The 13799-nt window shown below is 43.0% G+C and overlaps 1 protein-coding gene across 2 annotated transcripts in view; it reads left to right on the top strand.

Annotated features, from left to right (window-relative positions):
* The window catches only part of LOC115149085 (ephrin-B1), a 72765-nt gene extending 59712 nt beyond the window's left edge, over positions 1-13053 (top strand). For both annotated transcript variants that reach the window (XM_029691595.1, XM_029691596.1), the window contains exons 4-5: positions 887-1018; positions 8613-13053. In XM_029691595.1, the coding sequence (XP_029547455.1) occupies positions 887-1018; positions 8613-9004 (524 nt within the window). In that variant the 3' untranslated portion in view covers positions 9005-13053. The remainder of the gene's footprint in view (positions 1-886; positions 1019-8612) is intronic.
* The last annotated feature ends 746 nt before the right edge of the window (positions 13054-13799 follow it).

The following is a 13799-nucleotide window of genomic DNA, read 5'->3' as shown; positions in this document are numbered from 1 at the left end:
TAGAAAATATGACACTGTCATAAAGCATTATGACCATCCTTTGTCACTTTATTTGGACTAAGAAAATACACTTTATGACACTGTCAAGAAACATTATGACCATCCTGTCACTTCACTTGGACTAAGAAAATACACTTTATGACACTTTCAAGAAGCATTATGACCATCATAATCATATAAGCCAGATAGGCCTATCACGTGCATGCCGTTATATCAGTCAAAAAGAGGGTGTCTTGTCCTGCTCCTGAAATCTGCTCCTGCATTCATCAGCAACAGAGCATTGGGGTAGGTGCGTGTCTGACATCAATGTGTGTGCAATTAATATGCAATTAATATAATTATTTAATATGGTCAATAAAAAACAAACAAACATACAGTTGACACGTAGGCTATGGTGTAATAGAATATTTTGCCTTGTGTGGTAGGTTTTTGGGGTTTTGACACTCTTATGTAGGCGTCATAACCAGCCATAAAATAACACAATATACTGTATGTCACAACAGGTCTAAATATGTGTCGTGACAGTGTTATGACCATATTATAACAGGTTGTCAGCTGTTATGACATATTATGACATGGTTATGATCGTGTCATAACGTGTTATGACGCTATGTGTCAAGTGAAGTGTTACCGCAAAAAATGACTAATGCCTTTTTTATAGCTTCATTTGGCAGGTTATAGCAGACACTGTCATGCATGCCTCAGACTTTATATTCATTGGCTTTAATTAGGACATACAATTGGGGTCAAAGGAACTGATTACTATGGCTCCCATTCCACACCCCATTTCAAATCTTTATTGGAAAATGATACTAAAAGGACCAACAGCATTTACAATATTCACATTGGAATCTAACTTTGTTAACGTTCTTCGTCCAAATTGCAGACCCGAACACAGTTGTACCGGACCCAGTGATAACAGAGAAGCCCAGCCAAGAGGAAAACGTTGTGAAAGAGACAACCACCAAACCAAATAAGAAGGGGGGCAGTGGTGGGGCCGTGGAGTCGGGCAACAAAGGTGAGGATGCTCAGACTTGTGGGAAAAGGAGTATTTGCCACAGTATGACCCCTGTTTCCCGGTTTTGTGCTCTAGTCCTTATTATCAGTGTTCAAGATTTGACTGTAACCTTCAATGCCAAAAGGTCATGGTTTTGCTTCCAATACTGTATCCCACTCTGTGAAACCATTGTTCTCTGTACAATGCTCCCCCACATCCGCCACACACACACACACACACACACACACACACACACACACACACACACACACACACACACACAGTATTGTATAACTAAGCTTGTGGGGAAACCCAATTCAGTCCCATTCAAAATCCTATTTTCCCTAACCCCTAACCCTAACCCTAACCTTTAACCTAACCCTAGCACCTAACCCTAACCCTAATTCTAAGCTTAACACTAATTCTAACCTTAACCCTAAACCCACTAGAAATAGCATTTGACCTTGTGGGGACTTAACAAAATGTCCCCAGTTGGTCAAATATTTTGTTTGTTTACAATTTTTGTGGACACACACACACACACACACACACACACACACATTATATTTTTCCCTTTTGGTTTGAGAAAGTTACACTGATCCACTTTTTTAATTATGCTGAGTAGTAATGTGGATAGACACGGTGCTCAAGTGTGGCAATGAAAAATTAAAATCCTAGCTGTTAGGCTGAGATCTAGCCGCAGATAAAGAGCAGGATTTCTGCACATTGGATAGATCCATTTGTATTTATTTTGCCAGGATTTCAGTCACCAGAATGGTATTTTTTTACAGGGAAGCAGAAAATGCTGAAGTTTATATAGGTTTAGAAAGTCATTTGGGCCCAAGGGTTCTGGCTCTGCTGCAGGACAAAATAAAATCAGATGTTCTGGAAAAAGTGGCCTTCCCTCTCGTCATGGACAGCTGCCAAGTCTCCCACAGTGCGGTTTTCTTTCAATGTGAAGGTTTGGCAGACATTTTTCTTGATGTGTGTTTCTTTGAACTTTTGTTTCTGTCCTATTCCTTTAACTGCATAGAAGGAAGAAGAGCGCCGCCATAACAACCTGTTGAGTCTGACTTACCCGAGAGCTCTCATACCTCGGGTGAAGAAGAATGTAATAAAGGTCGATGGTTTATCATGCCTGTCTGCACAGCTCCACAGCTGAACGCGGCCAAACGCACACAACTGATCCAAAGCCAATCAGGACAGCAGACAAAATATGCATGGTTTTATTGTCAGAGCTGCCAACAGAACCAAAATGATACGTTTCAACTTACAAATACTTCGTCATTTAAACATTTAGGGATACTTTTGGGAGGTTTATCCCTCTGCTATAAAGTTAAAAGATACTGTGAGATATTCGTTACAATGCTTTGCCTTTGTTGTGTTGAAGCATCGCCCTGCTTTGACAGAGGAGCACAGATATCATAGGTAAATCCAATCCAATTTTATTTGTCACATGCACCAAATACAACAGGTGTGTCACGCTCTGACCTAGGAGAGCTGTTTTTCTGTGTATTTAGGTCAGGGTGTGATATGGGTGGGCAGTCTGTTTTTTGTTTCTATGTTTTGTTCTTGTTTTTCTAGTTCTAGGTTGAGTTTTGATGATCTCCAATTAGAGGCAGCTGGTTCGTGTTGTCTCTAATTGGAGATCATATTTAAGTTGGGGTTTGTCTATGGGGTTTGTCGGTAGTTGTTTTCCGTTTTGTATGTTAGTTACCTGACGGAACTGTTGGCTGTCGTTTTTGTTATTTTCTGTTTAAGTGTTATCATTAATAAAATATGAGCACTCTACACGCCGCGCCTTGGTCCCCTTTATACGACCCGTGTTACAGAACTACCCACCATGATTGGATCAAGCGGCGTGCCCAGGCAGAAATGGACACCTGGTCACACAAGGAGTGGACGGAAAGGAGAAACTGGACTTGGGGCCAAGTAATAGAGAGGTATCGGAGCCTACCGGGGAAGAACGAGAGGCAGCCCCAAAACATTTTTTTGGGGGGGCACACGGGTAGTTTGGCTGGGCCAGGACTGAGACCTGAGCCAACTCCCCATGCTTATTGTGGTGAGCATGTGCCTGCCTTTCACGCTCTCTCTCCAGTGCGCCTCCGTAGCCCAGTACGTCCTGTGCCTGCTCCTCACGCTCTCCCTCCAGTGCGCCTCCATAATCCAGTACGTCCTGTGCCTGCTCCTCGCACTCTCCCTCCAGTTCGCCTCCATAGCCCAGTATGGCCGGTGCCTGCTTTGAGCACTCGGTCCTCAGTGCGTCTTCCTAGTCCGGTTAGACCTGTTTCAGCTCCACGATCTAAGCCTACAGTGATAAGCGATGGTCCAAAGCCTATAGAGATGATCCATGGCACGAAGCCTCTAGTGATGATCCATGTCCCGGAGCCTGTTGAAATAATCCTTGGCAAAAAGCCTGAAGGGGTTATAAATGGTCCGGAGCCTGTAGGGATAAACCCTGGCACGAAGCCTGTAGGAATAATCCATGGCCCGGCACCTGTAGAGATCATCCTTGGTAAGAAGCCTCCTGTGATGATCCATGGCGCAGAACCTGTAGAGATGATCCATGGCATGGAGCCAGCAGCAGCGGTCACTAGTCCGGAACCGATAGTGACGCTTCCCAGTCCGGAGCCTCCAGCGACACTCGTCAGTCCAGAGCCTCCAGCGACGCTCCCCTGCCCGGAGCCTCCAGCGACGCTCCCGTGCCCGGAGCCTCCAGCGACGCTCCCCTGCCCGGAGTCTTCAACGGCGGTCTGCAGCCCGGAGTCTTCAGCGGCGGTTGGCGGTCCAAAGCCACCGGCGATGATCCACGGTCTGGTTCCTCCGGACACACAGAAGCGGGGGGATCAGCGGGCAGTGGGGGCTCTACGCCCGGAACCAGAGCCGCCGCCAAGTATGGATGCCCACCCGGACCCTCCCGAATAGGTTCAGGTTTGCGGCTGGGAGTCCGCACCTTTGGGGGGGGCGTACTGTCACGCTCTGACCTAGGAGAGCTGTGTTTTTCTGTTTATTTAGGTCAGGGTGTGATATGGGTGGGCAGTCTGTTTTTTGTTTCTATGTTTTGTTCTTGTTTTTCTAGTTCTAGGTTGAGTTTTGATGATCTCCAATTAGAGGCAGCTGGTTCATGTTGTCTCTAATTGGAGATCATATTTAAGTTGGGGTTTGTCTATGGGGTTTGTCGGTAGTTGTTTTCCGTTTTGTATGTTAGTTACCTGACGGAACTGTTGGCTGTCATTTTTGTTATTTTCTGCTTAAGTGTTATCATTAATAAAATATGAGCACTCTACACGCCGCGCCTTGGTCCCCTTTATACGACCCGTGTTAAAAGGGGTAGACTTTACCATGAAATGCTTACGAGCCCTTTCCCAACAATGCATAGTTAAAAAGTAAGAAGTAATAACATAATAAATAACGAGGCTTTATACAAGGAGTACCTGTACCGAGTCAATGTGCAGGGGTACGAAGTAGTTGAGGTAATATGTACAGTAGGTAGGGGTAAAAGTGACTAGGCAATCAGGATAGATAATAATCAGAGTAGCAGCAGTGTATGTGAAGCGTGTGAAAGTGTGTGTGGCGTCAGTGTGCGTGGGTGTGAGCATATGTAGTGTGTGTTGGAGTGTCAGTGTAATAATGTCTGAGTGTGTGAGTCCAGTGAGTGTGCATAGATTCAGTGTAAGAGAGTCAGTGCAAAAAAGGGTCAATGTAATAGTCCGGTGGCCATTTGATTAAATGTTCAGCAGTCTTATGGCTTGGGGGTAGAAGCTGTTCAGGAGCCTTTTGGTTCCAGACTTGGCGCTCCGGTACCGCTTGCCGTGCTGTAGCAGAGTGAACAGTCTATGGCTTGGGTGGCTTGGGTCTTTGACAATTTTCCGGGCCTTCCTCTGACACCACCTGGTATTGAGGTCCTGGATGGCAGGGAGCTCGGCCCTAGTGATGTACTGGGCCGTCTGCACCACCCTCTTTAGCGCCTTGTGGTCAGATGCCAAACAGTTGCCATACCAAGCGGTGATGCAGCCAGTCAAGATGCTCTTAATGGTGTAGCTGTACACCTTTTTGAGGATCTGAGGGCCCATGCCAAATCTTTTCAGCCTCCTGAGGTTGGTAGAGGCGTTGTCATGCCTTCTTCACGACTGTGTTGGTGAGTGTGGACCATGTTAATTCCTTAATGATGTGGACACTGAGGAACTTGAAGCTCTCGACCCGCTCCACTACAGCCCCGTTGATGTGGATGGGGGCGTGCTCTGATCTCCGTTTCCTGTAGTCCACGATCAGCTCCTTTGCCCTGCTAACGTTGAGGGAGAGGTGGTTGTCCTGGCACCACACTGCCAGGTAACTGACTTCCTCCCTATAGGCTGTCTCATCGTCGTCGGTGATCAGGCCTACCACCATCTGGTCATCAGCAAACTTAAGGATGGTGTTGGAGTCGTGTGCGGCCACACAGTCGTGGGTGAACAGGGAGTACAGGAGGGGATTAAGCATTCAGAAAAATGCTTTTAACAAGGGAAACTGCTTCCTTCTGCCAATCATTCAATCAATATAAATGTAAAATGTTGTTTTCTCTGTAATACAAAGAGGTTAAACCTCTTTAATTTGTATGCACATTTTTCCTGAGCTATTAAGCTCTTTGGAAGCAGAAGCGATCTCCGTAGAATGAGGAAAACACATGATAAATAACACGTTCTGTACAGTCATTCATGCTCAACATCTAAATTAAACTGGGTAGAGAGATAGCCAGAATAGATTTCTATAAATTATTCAGAACATTCTGAAGTGTTGGCATGGGCCTACAGTTAGGTGCAAATGTGAAAATTTGTTCACCCAGAAGTAATTTGAATAATTCTAGTGTTTCATAATCATTCAGACGATCTTGAGGAAAGCCAATGTTCCGTGTCACAATAACGTCCTCTTATTAACTGGCAGGTGGTCTTCATTAATGTGAGCGAGAACAAACGAGTCTTTTGTTCACTCAACATATTTTTGACAAGCAGGAAAATAAAAGCAGTGGGGACTGACAGACTTCCATTGCCTTCAACACACACATTGGGCTCTATGGTCTCATGTACGATCAATAGTCTGTTGTTTTCCATCTCCCAACTTTGAAATGGGATTTCCTTCCTCTTTCATCAAGGTCATCTTACCCTGCAAAATAAATGAACAAATAATAAGAGCTGAGATTTGGTTCACTGTGGAATCCATCCCTCCATCCCCAGTGTAAACGTACAGTGGCTTACGCAAGTATTCACCCCCTTGGCATTTTTCCTATTTTGTTGCCTTACAACCTGGAATTAAAATGGATTTTTTGGGGGGTTTGTATCATTCGATTTCCACAACATGCCTACCACTTTGAAGATGCAACATATTTTTTTGTGAAACAAACAAGAAATAAACCAAAAAATCTGAAAACTTGAGCGTGCATAACTATCCCCCCCAAGTCAATACTTTGTAGAGCCACCTTTTGCAGCAATTACAGCTGCAAGTCTCTTGGGGTATGTTTCTATAAGCTTGGCAAATCTAGCCACTGGGATTTTTGCCCATTCTTCAAGGCAAAACTGCTCCAGCTCCTTCAAGTTGGATGGGTTCCTCTGGTGTACAGCAATCTTTAAGTCATACCACAGATTCTCAATTGGATTGAGGTCTGGGCTTTGACTAGGCCATTCCAAGACATTTAAATGTTTCCCCTTAAACCACTCAAGTGTTGCTTTATCAGTATGCTTAGGGTCATTGTCCTGCTGGAAGGTGAACCTCCAGCAATTCTCTGGAAGACTGAAACAGGTTTCCCTCAAGAATTTCCCTGTATTTAGCGCCATCCATTATTCCTTAATTTCTGACCAGTTTCTCAGTCCATGCCGATAAAAAAACATCCCCACAGCATGATGCTGCCACCACCATGCTTCATTGTGGGGATGGTTATTCTCGGGGTGATGAGAGGTGTTGGGTTTGCGCCAGACATAGCATTTTCCTTGATGGACAAAAAGCAACATTTTTGTCTCATCTGACCAGAGTACCTTCTTCCATATGTTTGTGGAGTCTCCCACATGCCTTTTGGCGAACACCAAACGTGTTTGATTCTTTTTTTCTTTAAACAATGGCTTTTTTTTGGTCACTCTTCCGTAAAGCCCAGCTCTGTGGAGTGTAGGCTTAAAGTGGTAGTATGGACAGATACTCCAATCTCCGCTGTGGAGCTTTGCAGCTCCTTCAGGGTTATCTTTGGTCTCTTTGTTGCCTTTCTGATTAATGCCCTCCTTGCCTGGTCCGTGAGTTTTGGTGGGCGGCCCTCTCTTGGCAGGTTTGTTGTCGTACCATATTCTTTCCATTTTTTAATAATGGATTTAATGGTGCTCTGTGGGATGTTCAAAGTTTCAGATATTTTTTTATAACCTAACCCTGATCTGTACTTCTCCACAACTTTGTCTCTGACCTGTTTGGAGAGCTCCTTGGTCTTCATGGTTCCGCTTGCTTGGTGGTGCCCCTTGCTTAGTGGTGTTGCAGACTCTGGGGCCTTTCGGAACAGGTCTGTATATATACTGAGATCATGTGACACTTAGATTGCACACAGGTGGACTTTATTTAACTAATTATATGACTTCTGAAGGTAATTGGTTGCACCAGATCTTATTTAGGGGCTTCATAGCAAAGGGAGTGAATACATATGCGCGCACCACTTTAAGTTTTACATTTTTTTCATTTCACCAATTTGGACTATTTTGTGTATGTCCATTACATGAAATCCAAATAAAAATCCATTTAAATTACAGGTTGTAACAAAATAGGAAAAACGGCAAAGGGGATGAATACTTTTGCAAGGCACTGTAGCTAGCAGCCTCCGGTTTGACAGTGCGGCAGCAGCATTGGGCAGGCAGTCAGCAGTGGAAGCGATGCTCCCAGGCAGGCAGGCAGCCCTCAAAGCTGTGCTCCCAGGCAGGCAGGCAGCAGTGGAAGCTATGCTCCCAGGAAGCCAGGCAGCAGTGCTCCCAGACAGACAGACAGGCAGCAGTGGAAGCTATGCTCCCAGACAGACAGGCAGCAGTGGAAGCTATGCTCCCAGGCAGACAGACAGCAGTGGAAACTGTGCTTCCAGGCAGGCAGAGCTGGGATGCAGTGGAGTATAAATAGTGAAGAAGGGGAGGGAGGGTTAGGGAGGGAGGCTTCAGGACCACACAGGAAATAGGCATGCCACTCTAATTGGACTCAGTCCTCATCCTCTGTGTCTAATGAGAGACTGGTGTTTTCTTTTCCCTCAAGCCGGTAATATACATTTAAACAGTTTCTCTTCCTTTACCCCCTCATGTGGAGTTATAACATATGGCTAAACATACACAGTTTAATCCTCGCTCTCAAGATGCATGCCAAGAAGAAATGAGCTATCATCTGTCTAAAACTGACACCCCCACATGCTCACAAAGGCCACACAGTCAGGAAGCCCCTAGTTACACACTCAATTCAGAGAAATAATGGAAGAAGCCTTTTTTTCTCTTTGAGAACCCATTTGCACACTCGCAGGGTTGCACCTCTATCATGATCAGCAACAGTACAGCTTTGTCTGACAGTCTGCCAAGCAGACCACCGCTCGTTCTTTCCCTGCTGCTAACTGATTCCTTTTTTCTCCCATCAACAGACACCATGAACCAGGACAACAAGTCAGACTCGTCCAACTCAGCGGAGGGTTTCTTTGCCTCCAAGCCAGCTCTGTTTGCAGTCATCGGGGCGGGATGCGTCATCTTCCTCCTGATCATCATCATCCTCATCGTCCTGCTGATCAAGCTGAAGAAGAGGAACCGCAAGCACACCCAGCAGCGGACCACCGCTCTGTCACTCAGCACGCTGGCCAGCCCCAAGTGCTCTGGGAACGCCGGCTCTGAACCCAGTGACATCATCATCCCGCTACGGACTACAGAAAACAACTACTGCCCCCATTACGAGAAGGTGAGCGGGGAATACGGCCATCCGGTTTATATAGTCCAGGAGATGCCAGCGCAAAGCCCAGCCAACATCTACTACAAGGTCTGAGGCAATGACTATGTCTAGGATGCTTGCTGTAGGGGAGAATTCTGGCCTACCTTTTACTACCTTGTCCGTCTGATGTTGAAAGACACTTTTGATGTTCAAAATAGTGACACAAGAACAAAAATGAAAGAAGGTTGTCCTGGACACAGTAGTTGAAACATGTTTTATGTTTCCGGATAGGCCAAAGGCAGGTTTTGGAGGGTTTGTGTAGTCTTCTCTTCCTGCTTCAAGCTAGAAATTTTAATTCACCCAAGTTTTGCTATACTGTGTGTCTGAGAAGACTGTAAGATGGTAAAGCCTATGGCGTAGAGAAGCCTTCACTCTGACAATGGAGACGAGTTGCAAACAGGGTATACTACACAAACAAAGGACCCTGCAATAGGGCTGTCACTCATGGGCTCCATTCCTGTAATGAAGCCTCCATGGTTTGCTCAGAGACAGAAAAAGGCACAGTGTGATGACAGCAAAATACACTTCCCTTTCACAACAATGTGTTTTACCTGCGCTATTGTTTTTTTATCAGTCACCTACAGTAGCTTCCTTTTCACCAGTGTCTGCTCCTTCAACATTTTGTTTCTTTTCTACTGAATATCTACTTAATACATGCTATATTATGGTAAATATTAATATTTCTACTGAATATCTAGTTAATACATACTATATTATGGTAAATATTAATATTTTTCATGTATCCTTTACTGATACTTTGTCACATGTAGCAGGATCTGTGTCATTAATGGCTATTTTGAGGTTGTCCACTCTTTCTGTTTATATAAAAAAAAAAACACTTACATATGTAGGTCCCATAATTGTGTTCAGTACGTGTCTCCTGTTATACTTCTTTAAGCGTGTCCGAACAGGCAAAGTCAGGTATGCAACTGTGGTGGGAAAAAACTAGCAATGAACATGTCTCACCCTGGATGTGAATTAATGAAAGACAAATAGCTCATACTCAATTGCGGTGAGAGGTCATCATGACTGAAATAAATTTAAAGAAAACGAAAAGGTTATGTTTCAAAATGACAGGTCACTTCTGTGTCTGAGCGGCCTCGAGGGTTTTCACTCCAAGTTTTCCCCTTTGTGAAAAAGAATAACAAGATCAAATTTGTTTGAGCAGAAAAAGGTGTGGAAGCAATTAAGATGTTATCAAAGGAGCAGAGCCTTTTGCTCCCACCTAAAGGCCGTGCTCTCAGAAGAATTGGATGACTTCGGAGGGAATGATTTGCGTTCACCTAACGGTATGACATTTGTAGTGATAGTTCTGCGCCCGGAGACAGTGGAATTCTAGGGATGTAGCTAAGGATGGTTTTATTGTTTGCCACATTCATGTTTGAGTCTGAATTCATTCATAGCCACTTAGGCATGGTGCCTGGATCAGTCGTGTGCTCAGAATGAGAAGGGATGCAGGTAATATCCAACGTGCTGTGCATCTCCATAAAAGCTTGTTTGAGGACAATGGAAAGAGTTTGGAAACCAGCTCCAGTCCCTATTCTCCTCAGCCTTGCGATGATGGGAAAACCAAACCTTTAAAAAAAAACAGCGCAGACAAGAGAGGTACAGAGTGGACACTTAAAGTAAGTAATGATTCTGCTACATTACAAATTGTTGTACAAACGTAATTGCAATACAGTACATATTTATCTTAAACTGTTCCTACTCACAAAAAGGCTTTTTTAATTCCTAAAGAGTTTTACCCTTGTTACAACCGCAACGGGATGGCGCTAAAACATCTCTGGTGTCTTCAGGAGGAGGACTAATGACTTACCATTCCTATCACCTGGCATCCTCAAAGACCAGGCAAGATTACACTGGTACCAAATCGTTTTCAACATGAATCATCACACATGTTTTCTGTTTCAATATCTTATCTCCATGTACTTAAGTGGGTCCCATAGTCTAGTCGTGTGTGTTTATTTTGAAACAAGATAGATACTGTCATGTATTTACAGTAGAATTACTCTGGCATACTTTTCATGTTGATAACATTGAGATTATTTTAAGTTATTAAGAAGTTTATCAATGAGAGCAGGACATGTGCCACCAGTTTGTTGGCATTGTTTCAGATAAGGGAGCAGATTCACTATTATTATATTTAGATGGACGTGACTGTAGACTGACATATTTGTTTGCTTTGAGGGTTAGAGCAGATTGACTGTTCTTTTGAAACATTATATATTTTTTTCAGTCTGGATTTATTTGGATAAATTAACATTGTTTCGCTCAAAAATAGCCTCAAAGTTTACTTTTGCCTTCCCGGTGTCTTGTACATTATCACTTACATTACAGAAATAAATTATGTCTACAACATATGCAAATATGACTCTAACCATGATTTGAAATTTTTTAAACATATTTTGTTTGTTTTGAACTGAATTATACTGTAACTAAGTTTTATCATAAAGTGTTAAGAATAAAGTTCAAATTAAGTCAATGACAAACTGGTGACAAACAGAATCCTAATTCTTTAGATATTGAACAAGCATTGTTTTATTGTCATGTGTTGTTTGTCATTGGGTAAAGGTATTGTTTATTACACAATGATCATCTTCACAATGTTTAAGGATAATGTGTACACCACTGTGTGATCTTCAATTATTTACAGTAACACAATACCCTGTAGTCCTAGAAGTAACATGTAATGTCCCTTTACTGCTTGTTTATTGTTTGTTTTTTGTTTTTATTTTTGGTAGTACAGTGGCCTAAAATAATGTAAATATGTGAAAAAGTACCATTTTAAAGTTACATTTAATAGAGACCCATTTATGAACGTAAAATGTGTTTTTTTTTATGCTGAATTTTGTAAATAGGTGTGTTTCTGGAAAGACATTTTGTATAAATCTTGATTTTTTTATACACAAATCTCTTAGAGCAGGTGTTTTAAGTGCCAGGCCTTGCAAGGAAAGAAGAAAATTGTATTGTTGTTCACCACATACATACAACATGAGAAACATTATTTCCCCTCAGTTTCATTCTTGCTGTCACAGACTGTTTGTGGGTGGGTGGGGGACTGGATTGGGAGTCTAGAGAAGGGCCAGATACTCTCCTATACATTTTATAGATTTTCTCTGTGACACAGTCACATCTTGAAATCGATGGATCTGTTAGTGAACTTAAAAACAGGGTATGGTGAGCAACCAAGTAAATACTTGATGCCTTGATGTTTTGATCAAGATGAGTCTGAGTATAATACAATGCTCCAAAGGTAAAAAATATTTTACCCATGCTGATTAGAAATAGTCAGATGAGCAATACATTATTCCGGGCATCTTTCTGTGCAAGTTTCCCTAAACTCTCTGTATGGTCTCACTGACCAAGGATACAGTAATTCCATCTCTAGTTGTGAGAGTCCAAGGTGAAGAAGAAGCATTGTGCTTGGAGGAGGTCTGCTGAGCTTGCGACTTTGGGAAATAAATAAGGCCAACATACATGGCTCTCTCTCAGTCCTTCGACACCCCTCAAGGTGAAATGGACACGCTCTCTTGACCTCCGCAGATTATCACGATATTATCTCTGGCTCTCTCTAATGAGAAAGCAGCTCAAGCCCCAGACATTTCCTCAGCTATCAGCCACACAGCCAAATTCAGCCCACCTCTGCTGTGCTGTGTATGGTGGCCAGGCCACTCGCATAGTTCAAAAATATTACAGCAGTGCTTAGCAACCTGATAGCTGAAGTGTGTGAACTTAAAACATCTCCATACTATTAGAGTAAGAAGGAAAATATCTACATTATTTGGTTTGGTTTTCCTGCTCAATACAGTTTAAACAGTAATGGCTTGTTCAGTGTGACCGGTTGCTCACTTTCCCTGCCCTCAGTAAGTCATTATTGTCATTGTTTTATTTCTGTTCATGATTCAGTATTATTTTCAATGTACATGTATGCAATCCCAGTGAATTAGTTTTTTTGCGTCTGCTCCATGTTCATATATTTCGCCTTTCGTTCACACGCAGCTTCCACCCATGTTCAACATAACCAGTTACTATGGAATGGAAATTCCATGAGCCAAGTTTGAAATCCTGATATTGCATATTGATAAATAAATTTTTCCTATGGATTTATCTCGTGTCGTCTTTTATAAAAAAATCTATAACATATGGTGCATTGACCCTGCACAGTAGAATGTGTGTCTTACGCAAGACACCACTGTGTGTGTACAAAACATTAGGAGCAACTGACAGACTGACGAGGTGAAAGCTATGATCCCTTATTGATGTCACCTGTTAAATACACTTCAATCAGTGTAGATGAAGAGGAGGAGATATGTTAAAGAAGGATTTTTTTAAGCCTTGAGACATGGATTGTGTATGTGTGCCATTCAGAGGGTGAGTGGGAAAGACAAAATATTTAAGTGCTTTTAAACGAGGTATGGTAGGAGGTGCCAGGCGCACCGGTTTGAATGTGTCAAGAACTGCAATGCTGCTGGGTATTTCACGCTCAACAGTTTCCTGTGTGTATCAAAAATGGTCCATCTCCCACCGGACATCCAGCCAACTTGACACAACTGTGGGAAGCATTGGAGTCAACATGGGCCAGCATCCCTGTGGAATGCTTTAGACACTTTGTAGTCCATGCCCTGATGAATTGAAGCTGTTCTGAGGGAAAAAGGGTGTGCAACTCAATATTAGGAAGGTGTTCCTAATATTTTGTACATGCAGTGTATATTTCAACAGCCACATTTCTTAGCTGAACAAAATAAATGTTGTTTATCATTATTTTACATCCAAAACTTTGATCTGTCTCTGTAAGACAGGTGTTCCATCTGAAGACTATGTTTTAAATAGATGGCTTAGAGAGTGCTGC

The sequence above is a fragment of the Salmo trutta genome, chromosome 15 (genome assembly GCF_901001165.1).
Source record: "Salmo trutta chromosome 15, fSalTru1.1, whole genome shotgun sequence".
Classification (NCBI taxonomy): Eukaryota; Metazoa; Chordata; class Actinopteri; order Salmoniformes; family Salmonidae; genus Salmo; species Salmo trutta.
The sequence above is the reverse complement of the archived record's forward strand: the minus strand, read 5'-3'. Positions and strand labels throughout refer to the sequence as shown.